At 41.7% G+C, this 21,393-nt stretch overlaps 1 protein-coding gene across 4 annotated transcripts in view; it reads left to right on the top strand.

Annotated features, from left to right (window-relative positions):
* The window catches only part of cyfip1 (cytoplasmic FMR1 interacting protein 1), a 155,970-nt gene that overhangs the window by 31,091 nt on the left and 103,486 nt on the right, over positions 1-21,393 (top strand). For all 4 annotated transcript variants that reach the window (XM_073044136.1, XM_073044133.1, XM_073044135.1 and 1 more), the window contains exons 3-6: positions 14,441-14,564; positions 15,828-15,917; positions 18,029-18,106; positions 19,614-19,715. In XM_073044136.1, the coding sequence (XP_072900237.1) occupies positions 14,441-14,564; positions 15,828-15,917; positions 18,029-18,106; positions 19,614-19,715 (394 nt within the window). The remainder of the gene's footprint in view (positions 1-14,440; positions 14,565-15,827; positions 15,918-18,028; positions 18,107-19,613; positions 19,716-21,393) is intronic.

The raw sequence follows: 21,393 nt of genomic DNA, 5'->3' as shown, positions 1-21,393 counted from the left end.
TTACCTCTCTCTTCCCTAATGGTTCTCGTTTTTTGTTTATCTCCCTCTAGCAGCTCTCTCCTGTTTTCATGGTCCCCTCTCCCCACTTTGTTCCATCTGTTGTTCAATGTAGACAAAACACTGGAGAAACTTGGTCAGGCACTATCTATGGAGGGAATAAGCAGTCAACATTTTTGGCTGAGATCCTCTTGCCAAATCCTGATGAAGGATCTTGGCCAGAGACATCAACTGTTTATTTCCTTCCATGGAATCTGCCTACTGAATTTCCCAGCATTTTGTCTGTATTGCTCAACATTTCCAGCATCTGCAGAATCTTCTGTATCTCTATTTGCTGTTTTTTGTTTCTCCACTTTCTTTGTCTGCCTCCATCTCTCTGCCACCTGCCAGTTTTCCAACTCCACCCTCACCATTTCCTATATCTGGCACTACAGCCTGTAATTTTACACCCCTTTTCAGTTTACCAATCACCTTGCAGGCTTTTGTACCGCTCTCCTTCTCCCTGTATTGGCCATCTCACCTCTCCACTCTCAGTCCTAATGCAGGTTTTGGCTAGAAGCATGAGCAATTTGTTTCTTATCACCAATGTTGCTTGACTCACTGAATTCTTCCAGCATATTGTGCGTTGCTTCAACTTTTTGCCTTGGCTGACCCAGCACTACCCCCCATTGGAAGCTTCTCCTCACGACCATGGGATAATTCATTGTTGAATTTGGACTAGGTTTCCCAGCAAACAGGTTCTAGCCACAACAAGCATTCAGCAGATCAGAGGGAATTAAATCGTACCGGGTTCCTGGCATAGAGGCACTGTCGGTTTCACACCTCTGTTTGCAATACAATAGCGACCCCTTTTACATTGATTTCATTAGTTGTCTTGTATCTCAAATGGTGTCCTTCATAGTCTGCAAAGTGCTGTGTACAATGAAAATGGCTCTATCTTGCTGGTAAAATTTGAGTGTTGATGTTATTACACAAATCAATCAACACAGTCTATGATTAGAGAGGGACGTAGAGTTGTAAATCTGGAGATGTAGTCATCAATTGCCCACAGACTCCATTATTCTTGAGATCATTCTGATGTTGTGCATCAAACGATACATAGTTAAGTACAGCATTTGTAATGCCCAGGTTAAGATTTTTACTGCTATGTTGTAGGTATTCTATTTTAGCAGTTCTGTAAGAGCAGTGTGCTCTGCTTTTAAACTGTTTGGGCTTCAGCTAAGAGATGACGGGGTATGATGGTCAACTTAGGAATGTTGTGTTAGCCAATCCAAGTGGTGAAATCGGGAGAAAGTTTGAGAGAGCGGAGCGGAGAGGTTTGTGACAAACTGTGTGGTTCGTGGTTATTTTTTTGGCGGGAGCTGCAGAGAGGACAGGAGGGAAGATGGCTGAGGATGCTATGGGAAGGAATGTCCCTGTTGCACAAGGTGCTTTGTGCAGATGAATAGCTGCAAGGAGGAAGGGCCAGTAGTCATGAGAGAGAGAGCCCATTGGTTCAAAATTGATTTTGTGTGAAGTTCTGAATGTGGTGTGTGCTTTCATGCAGACCACAGATCCAGCGCATGAGTAAAAAGACAACTTCAAGATGAACTCCATCTTTATGTGCACATTTGAACTGGTTCAATTGTAATGGACCCATTTATTTTCGTCCTTCCCCACCCCCACCCCCCACTAACTTTGATAAAACTGAAATTTGTAAATATACTTTCTTTATAATTTTATGTGGTGTACGATTTGTTATTTCTTGCTGACCAATTATGTAAAGGCAGTATTTACACAGCATTCACTGAAATTGAAGTTTCTTTAATCGCGATGTTCCTGTTTGGTTGAACCCCAAATCATACCTTACCACAGACCCTTTTGTTTTTGAAAGGTGGCCTTCTCACCGTTGAATCTTGTGGCTGTTAGTGAGGCCGGGACTGAGCCAAGTTTCCATATTAGCCTGGTGAGGGTCTGCATTGTGGGGGCTATCATCCAGCAATTCACTGAATGCTGTGTAATTGCTGTTAAGGATTGATCAAGCAGTTTGTGTGTTTAAGTCTGTGTTTAAACTAGTGTCAGGGAAAGTGACTAAGGTACTGTATTATGGACACCACAGAGCTTAAGGTTTGGTGCAATTCAAAGAGATTATCCACAAATAATGATTGAGCAGGGTGGATGTCCGAACTTCCAATGAACCTTTATGCAGAGTGCTAAGTTCTATAAAAGTTTTGGGGACTTAGCGCTTATTGAAAGGCATTTTGGCCAATTGGATGGTAAGGATATCATGTTAGTCCAGACTAGCAGTGACATAACTGAAGTTGTGCTGCCTGATAGGTTGGGAGACCCTGGAGAAGCAGGGCCATGAGCAGTTCATAATTTTAGAGAAGGGGCATGTAGTTGAGGATGAAGATTGGGTCCTTCAGTGGTTAGTTTCAATTCTGAGCTGGTTTTGGCTATTACATCACTGGTTTTGTTTTATTTTATTTCTTTTTTTTTAAATTAAGTGCAATCATGAACAATAGCCAGATCAGAAATGCTGATCAAGTCAATTAGTTCCCAAAGAGAACTCTGATAGGCCAATCAGATGGTTCACTGCTGCTCAGCGGTAGAACATAAAAAAATCTTATGTACAATTAAGAAACATTAAAAAATAGTAGAAATACTGGAGTCATGATGATCATGAAGCAGTCTGCTGGAGAGAGACGTTTATACACATGCTGTCCTCCATAATTCAGAGGGATTGAAGGATAAGGTTGCAGGGTGACAAAATGTGACAGGAGCACTTGGAACTAAAAACTCATCCCTACTGGGAGAAAACAGCACCTGATCTTTCCGCACTGTTCTCTAGCAGTTTACGGACTGAGTCCAGCCGGAACATAACTCACAAGTGCTCTTGAAAGTCAGGTATTAACTCTACCTACCAACAACCAAGTGTTGTCATCCTTGGTCCCCTTCATGATAACTTATGAAGAAGCATGTGACTTCCCTCCCAGAGATGATAAGTGTTTGTGAACTCAACCTCCATCGTTGTAGATGTTTCCACCACAGCATCTGGAAGGCTGTTCCAAATTCTGATAGCACAGTGAAGGAAGCTTCTATCCAGCATGTAGGTTCTCAAATCAGGCATAGAAACAGCATGAGCAGGCATAGATAAACTTGATTGTGTGGTGCGCTCTCTCATAAGATGAAGGCAGCATGGCGCAAAGGTCTGCATTTTGTATAGCACAGTAGCTGCAGCAACCTGTCATCTGTGGTGTAAGCTACCGATGGCTAACTTCTTACGAGCTGTGGCTTCATCTACACCTATAATCCTGAGAACCTTTCTTAGAATGGAATCAAACTGGCTGAGGACACTGTGAGGCATTCATCCATGATAAGCAGGCATACTCCATGATACTTTGTACCTGGGCTTTGTAAACTGTGGCTCTGCCCTCTTTGTCTAGTTTGGATGCTACTTTCCGCAGAGCTCCAAGCCTTTGCCCAGCCTTGTTTGAAATAGTGGAAAGGTGTTTATCCCACACCAACCTGCTGTCAGTATTAATACCAAGGATTACTAGCTCCTTCTTTAAATCCAGCTTTCTTTTCCCAAAATACAGGTCGGGGGTAGATAGATTCTTCTTCCTAGACATCAACATCGCCTTGTACTTAGTAGGCTCAGACAGACAGACAGACAAAGGTGATATTCCAGTTGTCTTGACAGTTTCATCCTGTCAAGATCCCTATTCAGGCCTGCTGCCACTGTATTACTGTCTCCTGCTCTAATTGGTGCAAATAGTGTGGAGTCATCGGCGTACAGGTATAGCTCGTTACTGCATGCATCAATCAAGTCGTCAATAAAGATGGAAGACCTAAGTGGCCCAAGTATTGAACCCTGTGGTACAGATGCATTGATAGTTGAAGAACCAGAAACTCTACCAGAGATAACAACTTTGATGGTCCATCTATGAAGGTAGCTCTGCAGCCATTTAAGCAGCTTTCCAGATATTCCTTTTGGATCTCAGCTTAACACAGAGTCCATTATGCCAGACCTTGTCAAGTGCTCCTTTGATATCCAGGGCTACGGCACCTTCTTCTCCACCTTTGTCTAAGAAGGTGTTCCATGTTTGAGATAAGGTGGTGAGGAGATCGGCTGTACTGTGATAAGGTCTAAATCCATACTGCCTGCTTGAAATTAAGTTATTACGGAGTAGGTAGTTCTGAACTTGTTTGTGGACTGCTGCTTCCATTACATCGCTGATGAAACTTGAGTAAGGATATGGGGCGGTAATTTGTAGGATCTGCTCTGGAATCCCGCTTGTGTACTGGTGTTACTGATGCTTTTTCCCATTGTTCTGGGAATACACCACTCGAGAAGAACAGCTGGAAGAGGCGGCAGAGAGGACTTGCAAGTTCTGCACTGCATTCCTTTAAGACCCTAGTTGGAATCTGGTCAAGGCCCGATGCTTCATCAGGTGGAAGCTGTTGCATAATTTTCCTGATGTCTTTAGGTTTGAAGATGATTTTGTTCAGCGAGGTGGTAGTAAGCTGCTTGACATCTGGTGGCTGGTCATTAGTATTTGTGAGCCGACATTTATCTGCAAAAGCTCGACAGAAAACATTGGCATCCTTTGCTGTTGTATGTACAGACCCATTGTGCTCAATGACAGGGATTGATAAATGTAGAAGTGTATCTGCAGAGAACCAAAGTTATTCTAGGCTAGGAATGTTCTCTGGGGTGAAGGCCCCCCTCCCCCCCGATAGGGAAGAATATTATGAGGCTTGGGCTGAGCAGACATCTCAGTTACTGGATAACTGGCAGTGGTGAGATAATATGGAAAAAAAAACAGAGAGCCTAAACAGTTCAGCAGCTGATAGTGAAGTTCCTAAAGGCAGAAAATCCATTAGCCATGTCAGCAAGCTCTGGAAGATGCTTTTAGCACTGCTAAAAGTGCAGCCGATCTAATGATGAAGGCACACATTCCAGGAGGAAGAAGAGAAGATATCTGCCTACATTTTCAGGTTGGAGAAACAGCTGCACTGTTTGTGCTGCAAAGGGGGCTTTCCACTGTGAGAGAAATTGCTTGAGGTTGGAGCAAATTGTGAAGGGTGCGCTGTCACATGACGTGATTGCTGTACATATTCAAATGACTTGCAAGATGCGCCCTCCTCCATCTTTTACCGAGTTACTCAGAGAAGTTAGAGAGGAGGAAAATATGATTGAGAAGTGGGACATTTCCAAAAGCTGAGTAGTGTCGTCAGTGGTAGCCTCTATTGTTAGAGAAAGAGCTTTTGAGGAATGAGGTGGAAAACCTTTGAGCTGAGCTGATTTGATGGTTGTCTGCTAAAGTTTCAGCTAAAGGTGATACATCCTTTGGGAAATCCAACTCATCTGTAGGACTTACAATGCAACAAACTGCTGCTGAAAAGGGTCTCTTGACTAGAGAGGTGATAACTATTCTCTGTTACAACTGTGGAGAAGATGGACATTTCAAGCAAGATGGTGAGGAACAGGAAAATGTCCAAAACATAAGTCAGTGTTTAATTAAACCGAGAAGAAAAGAGGCAAAATTGTAGAGGGACCCAGTAGAAGAATGGGCTGGCGTTTCAGAGTGGATATGTTCCAATTAGCAAATCAAGAAAAATACTAATGTGCGAAACACTATTCCTGAAGGTTTAGTTGGGACCAAGCCCTGATGTATCCATACAGATTGAAGGTGTTTATACTAGAGCCATACTTGACACAGGTTCTCAAGTTGCTTTGCTTTATAGATCCATTTACAACTGGTCTTTGATGCTCAGTGCCCTTGAGATTCATGTGTTTGGTTCTGATGAGTACCCATACAGTGGTTACTTGTTGAAACTGGTGTTTTCAGAAGCAGATGTTGGAATAACTGAGACTATTGATGCACCCATATTGGTCTGCCTGGATCTGGTCGAAAAGGGTGGAGCTTCCAGTCTTGTGGGAACAAATACTTCTGTTATGAGATGGTTTGTGGGAGAATGCAAGGAAGGAAATGGAGAGTACTTTTTGAAATCCTTGTCCATTCACCCTGTGTTCAGAGCTGCTTTTGAGAAGGTGCAGGTTCCTTCTAAGCAGGATGATGAGCAGAAACAAGGAACTGTGGTACACCCAATCTAAATTTGTCATGTTACGTCTGTAGGAATAGCTAGAGTGACAGGAACCCCCAAATTTGCCAGAATGCCCAACACCTTGGCAATCCAGGTGGATGCTCTTGATAATCCGGAAGGAGAGTCACGCTTACCTGCAAGGGTGCTGGTGAGACCTGAACTGCTGAAATCTTCGGCGGTATATGCAAACAGGCCAGTGGTGATTATCAGGAACACCTCAGGGAGAGAAGTTACCCTCCGACATGGGATGCTGACTGCCCCTCTTTTTCCTGTGATGGTAGTGCCTGGTTTTCTTGGGGAAACAGAAGAGAAACAGCCTTCTAAATCGAGGAAGTCGACATTGAAGTCATGCAACTTCAGTGACTCACCAATGCCCGAGAAAAGGGAAAGGAGATTGACTGAGAAGATGTTGGAACATGATGATGCCTTTTCAACTGACAAGTTGGTTGCTCCAAAAGTACTTGCAACACTACTAGAGCAACAGAGGCCCTCTTTTCAAGAGAGGTCTCGCCGGTTAGCACCAGAGAAAGTTGAAGATGATCTGCAGCACCTGCTTAAACTGAAGGAAGCTAAATTCAGTCATGGAGTAGGGGACCTGAGCCACCGGAAGATACAAGTGATAGACAGGAGGAGGCACCCTCTAGGAGACAGGAAGGGTCACAAGGAGTGGTTGAAGCTGGAGAAGCTGAAGTTAAGATAAGCGGATCTCAGAGTCAGGAAGCTCCAAGCTAGGCTGGCAGAGGATGCACCCGGGAAACAGAATATTAAGTCCATTTCCAATGTGAGATATGCAACTTCCATTTACAAATGGATTGGAGATCCTGAAATCATGAAATTCATTTGAATAGTGTGTTATTATAATGGTTTAATAAGTTCCAAAGTCATGTGGACATGACTATTTTTGGTGGGGAGAGTTTGTAATTTTCTACTGTTATTCTGCAGGTATTTCATTTTAGCAGTTCTGTAAAAACAGTGTAATCTGCCTTTAGACTGCCTGGGTATCGGCTAAAAGACAAGGAGCAATGATGTTCAACTTAGGAGTGTTGTTTCAGCCAATCAGGAGAGTGGGGCAGCAAGAGATTTGTGATGGACGGTGTAGTTTGCTGGTTTTTTTTAGCTGGACCTGCAAGAGAGGACAGGAGGGAAGATGGTTGAGGATGCTGTGGAAAGGAGTGTCCCTGTTGCATAAGGTGCTTTGTGCAGATGAACGGCTCTGAGGAAGATGGGCCAATACTCCCAAGAAAGAGCCCATTTGTTCAAGATGGATTTTGAGTGGTTCGGAATGTGGTGTGTGCATTGTGAGAGTGTGAGAGTGCATTGTGCACTGTGGTCCAGTGTGAGAGTAAAAAGAGAATTTCAAGATGAACTCTAACTTTATGTGCACATTTGAACTGGTTTAACTGTAATGAGCCCTTCCATTTTTGTTTCCCCCCCCCTCCACTAACTGTTCAATAAAGCTGAAATTTGTGAATATACTTTCTTTATAATTTTAAGTGCTATATAATTTGTTATTTCTTGCTGACTGACAATTGTGTAAAGGCAGTATTTGTGCAGCATTCATTCAAATCAAGATTTCTTTATTTGGAACATTGTGATGTTCCTGTTTGGTTGAACCCCAAATCATACTGACCCTAGAAGCCTATTGTTTATGAAAGGTGGCCTCACTGCCGAGTCCTGTAGCTGTTAGTGGGGCTGGCAACGAGCCAAATTTCCACAAGAACTCAGTGAGGGGGTTGCACATTTAACAGTGCAAATACTTTTAAACAAATATCTTAGAAATTGAACCACTATGCAAGTTCAGTTTATTGTCATTCAACTGTACACGTATACAGTTAAACAAAACAAAATTCCTCCAGACCAAGATACACAACACAGTATGTAACATGTCACAACACATGGAGTAATATTACCACAAATAAATTAACAATAATAAGGTGCATTTACCTCGTACATCAGAAAGTAAACAGTATAACATAGCTGGCAGTTCGTACATGATGAGCACTGAGTGGTGCGAGGTAGTTCAGTAGTCTTGTGAGCTGTTTCCCATCCTAACATTTCTTGTCCTAATGTTATAGTACCTTTTGCCTGATGGCAGGGAGTTCATTTGTCTCACAGCCTGGGGGAAGAAGCCATTTCTGCATCTGACAGTCATTCCAATGGTGTGGTACCTCCTGCGTGGTGGTAGGGAGTCAGAGATTGTTGGACAGATGGGAGAGGTAATTGACAGGGCTAAGGGCTCTGGATACATAGCGCTTCTGATAAATACCTCTAATGGGTGGAAGAAGGACTCCAGTGATCCTCTCAGCGGTCCTTGCAATTGTTTGTGGGGACTTAGAGACACTGTTGTGCTTTCTTGACCAAAGAGGTGGTGTTGATGGACTAGCTGAGGTCATCTGTAATCTGCATGCCCAGAAACTTGGTGCTACTTAAGAGCTCTTTATGTGCATACTGACCATTCCTCACTGTACTTTCCTAAAGTCCACAATCATCTCTAATCTTGTCCATGTTGAGACTCAAGTGGTTGTGGTTGTACCGTTCTGTGCTGACTTGTTGTCGTCGTTGATGAGGCCAACCACTGATGTGTCATCGGTGAACCTGATGATGCAGTTTGAACTAGATCTAGTACTGTAGTCATGCGTCAGTAGTAGGCTGACCCTGCAGTCCTAGGGGACACCAGTGCTCAACATCATAGAGCTTAGAGATGTTTCTGCCAACACAGACTATGGCATTTCTGTCACGAAGTCCAAGATCCAGTTACAGAGAGAGGTGTGGAGATACGACAAGGATAGTTTACCCACCAGATTTTTGAGGGATGACCTTATTAAATGCTGAGCTGAAGTCGATAAACAGCATCCTAGTGTATGAGGCACCATTTTCCAGGTGCGACAAAATGGAGAGGAGTACAGAGCTTATGGTATCATCAGTCGACCGATTTTAGTGATAAGTGAACTGGAAAGGGCCCAGCGTAGTAGGAAGATGGAATTTAATGTGATCCATAACCAGCTGCTCAAAGCACTTCATTATTGTTGAGGTTAATGGCATAGATGGTAGTTGTTGAGGCAGGTTACTGTTCTGTTGGGATGATGGTGGCCATCTTGAAGTTTGCAGGGACTGTGGACTGTTTTGGAGTGAAGACGTCTGTTACAACCTTTGTTAATTGTGCTGCACAGTTCCTTAGCACTTGAACAGATATGTTATCAGGTCTTTCTCACATCAGCTGCAGCCAGACAGAAAATCTGCTCTTTGGAGGGGAAAGGGGGGTCTTTCTCACCAGCACCTCATTCCTTGCATCAAACTGAGCATATATATTCGCGCCCCCCCCCCCCCCACATATGAGAGGCAGTTTTTACAGTGACCAATTAATACATTCAAAGGGAGAACTTGAAACTTCACACAAACAGCACAGAATGAACTGAGGTCGCTGGAGCTGGCAGGCAGCAGATTTAGTAGCTGCTAGCTCTGCAGTATCTGCTGACACTGGTAAATGCTTTGTGTTTTGTTTGTGCTTCAGAATGCCAGGCCTTCCCAATTAAGTACGTAATTAGCATTGTAATTTCTTCCAAGGCATCCATTACCCAATCTGAATTGTCTGGTAGAATTCTAAGTGCAATGTTTATTTTAAATATCAGTTGACTGTGCATATCTATTTCTGCTATTCTGTGTCTGAGTCACCACATCACCCAAAATAAACTAGAAAGACAATTGTGAAATTTTAGAATGCTACTTGAATTTGATCAGCCTTTCCCATGATGAAACAAGAAGTAGTAAAAAGGGTTCTGCCATTCATTTTGTACTTGTATTTAAAATCTATGATGTAAATATAATTTTCCATCAATAGTGTTCTTGAGTAGGATTTAAAGTAAAATAAGTGGGAAATGCTGCGGAATAATGACATTTTTGACTTTTGATTATCCTTTCTTTGGAATTTAACTTCCAGCTGAATACATAGTGAGTTTAATACATTTTGTAAGCACAGTGCATTTACTCTTTTAATGACATGTTTTTTTTCAATGGATAAATTTGGTGTGAACGTTGGAATAGAACATGCATGTGCATACACTCTGACCACTTTATTAGGTGCACCTGCTCTTTAATGCATATCTGGAATACCTCGCAATTAAGTACTGGCCATTTTACCTGCCATGGGAGATTTCAGCGATCATTTTGGTAGTGGTGCATGTTCCACCTCAGGCCAACTGAGCGATGTAATCAACAGGCAGAAAGCACGTCCTGATACCTTTGGCATCATTTTTGGGGATTTTAATCAGGCCAGCTTGATAAAGTCACTAAATAATTATCAGCAAATCATTTGTAGTACCAGGAGAAAAAAAACACTAGATCACTGTTACACTGTGACCAAGAGTGCCTATTGTGCAATCCCACGCCACACTGGTAAGTCTGATCATCTACCTGTATTTCTACTCCCTAAATGTAGGCAGAGACTGAAGACTGCATCACCAGTAGTGAGAACCAAGAAGCTATGGAAAAGAGAGGCATAGAAGTGCTTACAGGACTGCTTTGAATCGGTGCATTAGACTGTATTCAGGGAACACACACACACAACTGCTGGAGGAACTCAGCAAGCCAGGTAGCATCTATGGGGAAAAAAAGTACAATTGACGTTTTGGGCTGAGACCCTTCGGCAGGACTGGGGGAAGAAAAGATGAGTAGATTTAAAAGGTGGGGGAAGGGAGAGAGAAACACAAGGTGATAGGTGAAACCGGGAGAGGGAGGGATGAAGTAAAGAGCTGGGAAGTTTGATGAAAGAGATACAGGGCTGGAGAAGGGAGGGTCTGATAGGAGAGGACAGAAGGCCATGGAGGAAACAAAAGGGGAGAAGAGCATGAGAGGGAGGCGATGGGTAGGCAGGAAATAAGGTGAGAGAGGGAAAAGGGGATGGGAAATAGCGAGTGGGGGGGACACGGGTGCCAATACCGAAATTGGGTGACATTCCCAAACTGAAAGCCATGGTTGAACCATGAGGTTCATAGTCTGCTGAGGGCTAGATCTGTGACATTTAAGTTTGGCAACCTAGATGTGTAGAAGTGAACCAGGTATGACTTGTGGAGGGCAATTTCAAGAGCCAAGAAACAATTCCGAGAGAGGTTGGAGGCGACATCAGATGCACGCCAGCTCTGGAAGAGTTTGTAGGACACTACTTCCTCTAGAGCAAAACCTAACATCATGAATGGCGGAGATGCTTCACTATCAGACCTTTTATGCTCACCTCACAAGGGAGAATAAGACCACAGCTATGAGGATCCCTGTAGCATCCAATGACCCTGTGATCCCTGTTTTAGAGGCCGACATCAGGCTGTCTTTCACGAGGGTGAACCTTCGCAAGGCAGCAGAGACCGATGGAGTATCCAGTAAGGTTCTGAAAACCTGTGCTAACCAAATGGTGGGAGTATTCAAAGACATCTTCCGTCTCTCATTGCTACGGTTGGAAGTTCCTACCTGCTCTGAGAAGGCAGCAATTATACCAGTGCCTAAGAAGAGCAGTGTGTGCTGTCTTAATGACCATCATCCAGTAGCTCTCACATCTATGGTGATGAAATGCTTTGAGAGGTTAGTCATGGCTAGAATCAACTCTTGCCTCAGCAAGGACCGGGACCCGTTGCAATTTGCCTATCACCACAATTGGCCTGTGGCAGACATAATCTGAATGCCTCTCCACATTGCCCTGGATCACCTGGACAATACAAATACCTCTGTCAGGATGCTGTTTGTTGACTCTAGCTCAGCTTTTAACACCACCATTTCCACAGTCCTGATCAGTAAGCTGCAGAACCTGGCTCTCTGATTATTACCTGGCTCTGCAATTGTATCCTCGACTTCCTAACTGGAAGACCACAATCTGTGCAGATTGGTAATAATATCTCCTCTCACTGACAATCAACGCTGATGCACCTCAGGAATGTGTACTTGGTTCACTGCTCTACTGTCTCTATACTGTGTGGCTAGGCTTAGCTCAAATCCCATCTGTAAATTTGCTGATGATACAGTCGTTGTTGGTAGAATCTCAGGTGGAGATGAGAGGGCGTACACAAGTGAGATGTACCAGTTAGTTGAGTGGTGTTGCAGCAATAGCATTGCACTCAACGTCAGCAAGACCAAAGAGCTGATTGTGAACTTCAGAAGGGGTAAGACGAGGGTACACAACCAATCCTTGTAGAGGGATCAGAAGTGGAAAGAGTAAGCAATTTTAAGTTCCTGCGTTTCAAGATCTCGGAGGACCTAACCTGGATGCAACATATTAATGCAGCTATAAAGAAGACATTACAGTGGCTATATTTCCTTTGGAGTTTAAGGAGATTTGGTTTGTCAACTAAAATACTCAAACTTTGAAAAATGTACAATAGACAGCATTCTGACTGGCTGCAGCACTGTCTGGAATGGAGGGGGGTGAGGTGACTGCACAAGATTGAAGTAAGTTACAGAAACTTGTAAAGTTAGTCAGTTCCATCATGGGTACTAGCCTTTGTAGTATCCAAAACATCTTCAAGGCCTGGTGTATTGCAAAGGGGGCGTCCATCTTAAGGACCCCCTACCACCCAGGACATGCCCTCTTCTCATTGTTAACTGTTAGGAAGGAGGTACAGAGGCCTGAAGGCGCACACTCAGTAATTCAGGAACAGCTGCTTTTCCTCTGCCATCCAATTTCTAAACGGGCTTTGAACCTATGAAAACTACCTCACTGCTTTTTAATTTTTTTTGCACTAATTTTAACTTAACTATTTAAAAAAACACATATATTTCATGACATATGCCAGTGATATTAAACCTGATTCTGATATCAAATCAGTTAATCATGTGGCAGCAACACAATGCATAAAAGCATGCAGATGTGATCAGGAGCTTCAGTCGTTGCTCATACCAGATATTAGAATGGGGAAGAAATCTAAGTGACTTTGACCACAGAATGATTGTTGGTGCCAGATGAGGTCATTTGAGTATCTCAGAAACTGCCTACTGATCTCCTGAGATTTTCACGTACAACAGAACCTTGAAGTGGATGAGCTATGACAGTAGAGAACCACAAAAGTGCAGAAATACATTCAGTGGCCATTTTATTAGCTGTCTCTTATACCTAATAAAATGGCCACTGAGTGTACATCCAATTAATGGGCTATAGTATTAAATTGATCCATAATTATTATGAATTGCTGATAGTTCATGACTTCTTTACTCTTCAGCAGGGATCCTAACTAGAAAATAAGATTTTTTTTGAAGAGAGCAAAACATGTTCATGAGGGTCGTATTGTTGATGTGATATATATGGAGTTCTTTGAGGCCTTTGATATCGTTCTCTATTGGAAACTGGTTCAAAAGATTGAAGTCCATTGATCCAAAATTGACTTGGTAATAGGAGGCAGAGGGTGATTGTGGGAAGTTGTGGTTATGATTAGGTATTGTGACCAATTATGTATCATAGCTATTAGTGTTGGACCTTTCCATTTGTTTTACACCTTAATGACTTGGAAGTGAGTAAAATTAATAAATTTGCCAGTGACACAGTAGATGGAATTATTAGCATAATCAAGTCTCTCTTCTGCCGATCATAGATATTTATTAGGAGTGCTGAGTCAGCAGGGCACTTAGCCTTGTTAGCGGCCCCTCCCATCCATCTAACAATCTCTTTGACTCCCTCCCATCAGGCAGGTGGTGGCATAGCATGAGGACAACTCTTATTAGAATGGGAAACAGCTTCTTCCCCCTGGCTGAAAGGCTACTGAACTCCCTGCCACCATCCCACTATCCTGGTCTCATCACATAGGAAGTGCCAGTAGCTTTATATTATTTACTCTTTAACCTGTTTTGTAAATACACCTTAGTGTTTGTTAATTTATTTCTGGTAATATTACTTTGTCTTGTGAATGAGTTGTATGTACTGTGTTGTGCATCTTTCCTTTGGTAAAGGCTGAGGGGTGATTTGATAGAAGCACATAAAATAAGTAGGGGGCAAGGTTTTGTGATTACAGTTATAAGCCATAGGGAGCACAATTGAGACTGACATGAGAAATTCCTCTGTAGTTGGAATCTCAAATGCACTGATATGCAGGTGTTGGAGGGAGGTTCTGTTGTGAATTTCAAGGTGGGATTGGATAATTGCAGTGCAGACAAATTTACAAATCTATAGAGAAAAGGTAGGTTGGGCAAGGAAAGCGAGGGACGGTGGGATCATGATGAGTGGAACTTTGGTATCCTGTGCTGTATCTATTCAATAATTATGTGAATTCCTTTTAATGACTATATTTAGCAAGAAAGGTCGTTTCATGGATTTGTCATTGTAGGGCAAGTAATATTAAATGGTATGACTATATCACATAATTTCTGTTTGTTTTCAAATCAGAGGTACCATGACTGCACAAGTGACCTTGGAAGATGCCTTATCCAATGTTGACCTTTTGGAAGACCTGCCACTGCCAGACCAGCAGCCTTGCATCGAACCACCACCTTCATCGCTATTATACCAGGTATGATGAATTTGGAAGTATTTATTATTCTTGGTTGATTTGTTCAAGTTCAGTGCCTTCTGAATTAAATTACTATCCAGGGGGCTGAAGTAAACTCATTCAGAATGATACTGAATTGGTGAGCAGAGGAAAGTCAACAAGGACTCTCCTGTCATTACATATTTGGACCCTTGCCTTATCTGGGAGGGCAGTTTTGCAATGGATAGTCACGTGATAAGATCTTTTTTATATTTAAAATGTATTCCCCCTGGACTCTAGGATTGTTTCCTATAGCCTGACCTAAGTGAAGAAAGCAGTAAACTGCAGACCATTTTGCCTAATATCAACTGCCGGATCCTTATTGGGATTGTGATATCATGGCCCTTAGAAATTAATTGCTGGAGTCTGCACTGTTTCATAAAATATCTAATGACTTTTTTGAGGATGTAAGTTGGAGGGTTGGGAAGAAGAATAGTCTGTATTTTCAGAAGGCATTTAATAAGTTGCTATGCAACAGATTGCTTTATTACACAAGGATTGATAATGGGTCTTCAATGATTTACTATTTATATGACTGACTTAGATAAAGGAATGAAGTTTAACGTATACAGTTGTTGATCACAGAGCCACATGGGAAAGTAAGCTATAGGGACAGTGTTTGGTGAGAAAAGAGGTCATTTGAATAAGTTGGCAGATGAGGTATTGTATAGGAATGTTAATATGTTTTTAATAAAGATAGAAAAAAAAATTCAAAACTTTAGATCACGTCTTCCTTGATCTTGCTCACCATTCGTTCCCAATAATAACCAAACCTTTAGTTTAGACTTCATCTGACCCCCGTGTGGCTCAATTCGCTTAGTATCTCAAAAATCTGTTGATCTAAGTCTTAAATATACTCAACATCCAGAGTGCTCTGAGTAACTATAACAAAGACAATAAATTCCCTGGCTAAGGGAATTTTTCTTTGTTTCATTCTGATAGACTTTGTGTCTTTATCCTAAAACTCTAGCCTTAAACTCTAACACTAATTCTGCTATGCCATCTCAAGAATGTCAAGGCAACACTCACAAAATGCTGGAGGAATTCAGCAGGCTAAGCAGCATCCATGAAAAAGAGTAAGCTGTCAACATTTTGGGTCGAGCCACTTCATCTGTCATAAGAAAAACGTATGAGACAATTAACACACAACACAATACAATAGTTTCAAGAACAATGAGATAATTTTCCTTTGATAATTTTGAAATGATTTTTGCTGTTTGTGACAAATCGACTTTCTTTTTCCAGCCAAATTTCAACACCAACTTTGAAGACAGAAATGCATTTGTTACGGGTATTGCCAGATATATTGAACAAGCAACAGTTCATTCCAGCATGGTAATGTTGATCTCTGATAATCAAATTTGTTCATCTTTTTTTATGTACTTTGGCTGCAAGTTTTAGTTTATAACGATTATAAAATTGTCTTTGCATCTTCTTTATTTCAAATTTGCTGCATGTTTATTTCAAAGATGACCTATTACTCACACAATAACAACATTCTAAGTTTAAAGCAGATCAAGCAATATGACGTACCAAATTATATCTCTGAGTGAGGATGGACTGGTAATTACTGTTTGTTAGTAAATCAGTTTGAGTAATGAGAACTATGAGAAGATTGATGAGTAATAATGTTTTCATCTGAGAGTGGTAGATGTCTAGAATATACTGCATGAAAGAATGTTAAGAGCCAGGAAACCCTCATTGCATTTTGCAAAAAAATATAGGAGCACAGATCCAAGTCTAAATACAGATTATGCAGATGTGGCCTTAATCAAGAAATACAAATACACTCCGTAGCCACTTTATTATGTACACTTGTGCACCAGCTCATTAATGCAAATATCTGGTGAGTCATTCGTAACACCATAAGACCTAGGAGCACCATAATACTTTATTGGCCCTGTTGTTTATTCAGATTTGGTGAGGACAGTGTGTTTGTTATATGTCTGTATGGCTTCTAGTGAAGCTTTTGTCATCCTACATGGTTAAATATTAAAATCTTAGGGAGCTGAATCAGGTCATTCGGCCCATTGAGTCTGCTCCGCCATATTCTTCTCAACCCCATTCTCTTGCCTTCTCTCCATAATCTATCACTCCATTTCCCATTCTCCTGCCAAATTAGTTTAAGGCCTCCCCATTGGCTCTAGCAAACCTGCATGCCAAGAATATTGGTCACCCTCGGGTTCAAGTGTAACCCAACCTTTTTATACAGGTCATACCTTCCCCAAGAGAGGTTTCAATGATTCAGAAATCTGAAGCCCTGTGCCAATTCTTAAACTATGCATTCATCTGCCAAATCATCCTATTCTTACTTTCACAGTCACATGTGGCACAGTCAGCAATCCAGAGATTACTACCCTGGAGGTCCTGCTTTTCAGCTTTCTGCCTAACTCACTGTATTCTATCTGAAGGACTTCCTCCCTTTTCCTACCTGTGTCATTGATATCAACATGTAACACTACTTTTGACTGTTCACCTTCCTCCTTAAGAATGCCGTGGACCCAATCCGATATATCCCTGACCCTGGCACCTGGGAAACAACATACCATGTCTTTCGTGTCCACAGAATATGCTTTCTGCTCCTCTGATTATGGACTCCCCAATCACTACTGCAGTCCTCTTCTCCACTCTTCTCTTCTGAGCCACAGAGCGAGACTCAGTGCCAGATATCTATTCATTGTGGCCTCCTCCTAGTAGATTCCCCCCCCCTTCTGACAGTATCCAAAGTGGTATAATAGCCACAGGCGTTCTCTGCACTGGCTGCCTATTCCCTTTCCCTCTCCTGATGGTCTCCCAGCTACCTGCTTCCTACAACATAGGAGTTACAGGGAGGTTGCCACTCCTATCTTTCAGCTCCTCATTCTCCCCTTTGAGCTGAAGGTCATCCAGCTGCAGCTCTGGTTTCTTAACACAGTCTCTAAGGAGCTGCAGCTTGATGCACTTTGTGCAGATGTAGTTCTCAGTGAGAATGGAAGTGTCCCAAATTTCCCACATCTGACACAAGGAAAATACCACTACCTCCAAAACTATTCTCAGTGCATTAGCAATGTACTAACCAAAAAAAAATTGTTTCCTTCTTACTTGACCTCCACCTATGTTTGCCCAAGCTTCTTCTCATCTAAGCCTGTTGAGTCAAAGCCAGACCACTCTTAACACTACCCCACTCCAACAATGGCGGCTTCTGTTACAGTCCTTTCTTTTTATTGGCCCTGTGCTGATTGCCACCTGCCAAGAAAAAAGCTGAAAAGTACCAGAGCTCTTTTTAAATCTTGCGCTGTGTCACCAACCTGCAACCTCAAGCTCTGAGTTCCACCCACTGAGAAAAATGATGTGGCAGCAACTGAATGCATGATAACTATCATTTGAAAAACAAATTTTATTGATCATCCATTTTGCACAGGTTGTGATTTATAGGGCTTGTGCATAATACTGACTTTTTATTTTAGAATGAAATGTTGGAGGAAGGTCAAGAATATGCTGTTATGTTGTATACTTGGAGAAGCTGTTCAAGAGCCATTCCTCAGGTACTGAATATTCATTTATTCTAATTCTATTTTATATGCAAGGTCATTAGAGATGAGGCTCATTCCCTCCATAACTGATCATGGTTGGAGTGCAGTTGATGTCTGTGAGCATTTGGTTGTTAGCTTAAATACCTATTCTGTTTTTAAGTGATTGTTATATTTCAATCATTCATCAACTGACTTTGTCTTATGAGTAACACACACAAATGCTGGTGGAACGCAGCAGGCCAGGCAGCATCTATAGGAAGAAGCTCTGTCGACGTTTCGGGCCGAGACCCTTGACAGTGCTTCCTCCTACAGATGCTGTCTGGCCTGCTGCGTTCCACCAGCATTTTGTGTGTGTTGCTTGAATTTCCAGCATCTTCAGATTTCCTCGTGTTTGTCTTATGAGTTTTGATTTGTATTTTTATATGCCTGTGTACCTGCACCTGCTGCTTCAGAACTATTGTTCAAGGCCTTCTGGGTTGGTAAGCAATAAATTTTAATTGTACCCAAGATGCTACAAGAACTCGTAAGCACTGGAGCACGTTGTTTGATAGTTGATCATACTTTCTTATTTGTAGTAATTATTTTTCCTCTTTTGTCTTCCAACTCCAGCACTGCATTCACTTAATATTTTAATCTGATCATTAAAGTAGCACAGTAAATTATGGTAACCTACTATCTGATTGTTTAGAAGTCCCAGTGGTTACTGGAAAAGCCCTCCCCACCATTGAGCACATCTACAAGGAGTGCTGCCACAGGAAAGCAGCATCCATTGTTAGGGTCCCCTACCATCCAGATCATACTTTCTTCTTGCTGCTGCCATTGGGAAGGAGGCATTAGATCCCACACCACTTGGTTCAAGAACAATTATTACCCATCAACCATCTAATTCTACAACCTATGGACTTACTTTCAAAGAGTCTACAGCTCGTATTCTCAATATTATTTATTATATTATTATTATTATTTGTATTTGCAAAGTTTATCTTATTTTGCACATTGGTTGTTTAGCTGACTTTATTGACTATTGTGTTTCTGCATATCTACTGTGGATGCTCTTAAGAAAATAAATCTCAGGGTAACATGGTGACTTATGCATACTTTGATAATAAATTTTCTTTGAACTTTGAACTTCTCTCCTTCACTGGGTTATATTTCATAGGCTCCTTATAAACACAGGAGGCTCCATTTCCAAACTGCTGGCAGGATCACCAGGTTTTGTTTCCTAGAGAGGAGAGGGAAATGAAAAAAAATACTATGATTGTATAATATCTGTTATATAAAAATGTATTTGGGTGTTTTTGGGAGTAACATTCAGTGGTCTGGAAAATCTGCTGGTCCAACACCACCATAGTCCTGAGGGTGCCAGTTTACTGGAGTTTCACTAGAATCTCTATCTTCCATAAAAGTTGAGGATGATTTGCCATTTTTTTTACCCTCCTGAACAGGACATTTAAGTGGACATATTTTGTGGTATAGTAAATCAGATTCACATTCATGATTTTGTTTTTATTCATCATAGGTTAAATGTAATGAACAGCCTAACAGAGTTGAAATTTACGAAAAGACAGTGGAAGTCCTTGAACCAGAAGTCACAAAGCTAATGAACTTCATGTATTTCCAGGTAAGCAGTCAAAAGTTATGAATACTGTAATTCTGCCATCTTTATCAATGGAGAATAACTTTCAACCTCCTCCCCCCCCCCCCCCCCCCACTGTATTGATATCAGAGCTTTTGGTGTCCAACTCTGGAATCTTTTCCATATACTGATTCATTTCTTGTGTGAACGTATCATTACTAAATATAGTTTCCATGATTTCAACTTGAGATGAATCGTTTTATTTGTACTTCTATTGAAAGATTTTGGGGGATTTTCATACTGTGATTTTATGAGTTTCTTCATATCTTGTGCCTCTAAAGCTGAGAATCGCCCTCACCCTTTGTTCTTCTTCTGCGGCTTAAGTGTTTAAAATTGGACACAGGACTTGGTTGTGCTCTGACAAGAAGACTCTGCTGTTTGGGCATGACTACAATTCCCCCCCCGCCCCCCCCTGTAATTTAGCATTTATTCTATCCATTCTGTGTCTTGTTCCATTATCATACCTAATGCCTTTCACTGTAGTTGATGACTTTTCATCATTCCAGTCCCCAAATCGTGGACATTCCTTTTATTCAGTTCCATACTCCCGTGTGTGTCTTTGCAATTACATGCAAACTCCATAATTGTTGAGTTAGGAGGTAATGAAAGCATGAACACTAATGACTGAAACTAAAGAGGTAACAACAGATTTAGATTTATTTATTGCATGAACAATACTGTGCAGAAGTCTTAGGCACATATATGTAGCTAGGGTGTCTTCAACTTTTGCACAATACTATAGTAATTTTATGTATTGTGCTGTACTGCTGCCACAGAAAAATCATGACATGTAAGTGATGATGAACCTGATTCTGATAGATATATCTTCTCTTCTCCCTCCTGCCAACTGGGAAAAGGCACCAAAGCGTTTGGGCTGTCACGACCAGACTATGTAACAGTTTCTTCCCCCAAGCCATCAGACTCCTCAATACCCAGAGCCTGGACTGGCACCAACTTACTGCCCTCTACTGTGCCTATTGCCTTGTTTATTATTTATTGTAATGCCTGTACTGTTTTGTGCACTTTATGCAGTCCTGGGTAGGCCTGTAGTCTAGTGTTTTTTTTTCTGTGTTGTTTTTACGTAGTTCAGTGTAGTTTTTGTACTGTTTCATGTAGCACCATGGTCCTGAAATACGTTGTCTTGTTTTTACTGTGTACTGTACCAGCAGTTATGGTCGAAATGACAATAAAAAGTGACTTGACTAATATATATATATATATATATATACACATCACATGCACACATATGCAAATTAGGGTGAGTTCATAGTCTACAGATTTGGGTAGATCGATGTTGTGGTCCTCATCCCCTCCATGGCTAGTGACAGTCATAGATGACGGGTACTGGAAATCTAAAACAAAAGAACTAAAGCTGAGCAGATCATACCACATTTATGTTCTGACAAAGGGACGCTGAACCAACCTACTGAATTGCAGCATTTTCTGAGCAGCACACTCAAAACGCTGGAGGAACTCAGCAGGCCAGGCAGCATCCGTGGGAAAAAGTACGGTCAATGTTTCGGCCGAAATGTCGACTGTGCTTATTTCCATAGATGATGCCTTACCTGCTGAGTTCCTCCAGCATTTTGTGTGTGCTGCTTGAATTTCTAGCATCTACAGATTTTCTCGTTTGATTTTTTTTTCCAGCATTTTCTGTTTTTGG

This window comes from Hemitrygon akajei, chromosome 4 (genome assembly GCF_048418815.1).
Source record: "Hemitrygon akajei chromosome 4, sHemAka1.3, whole genome shotgun sequence".
NCBI classification, from domain to species: Eukaryota; Metazoa; Chordata; class Chondrichthyes; order Myliobatiformes; family Dasyatidae; genus Hemitrygon; species Hemitrygon akajei.
The sequence above is the reverse complement of the archived record's forward strand: the minus strand, read 5'-3'. Positions and strand labels throughout refer to the sequence as shown.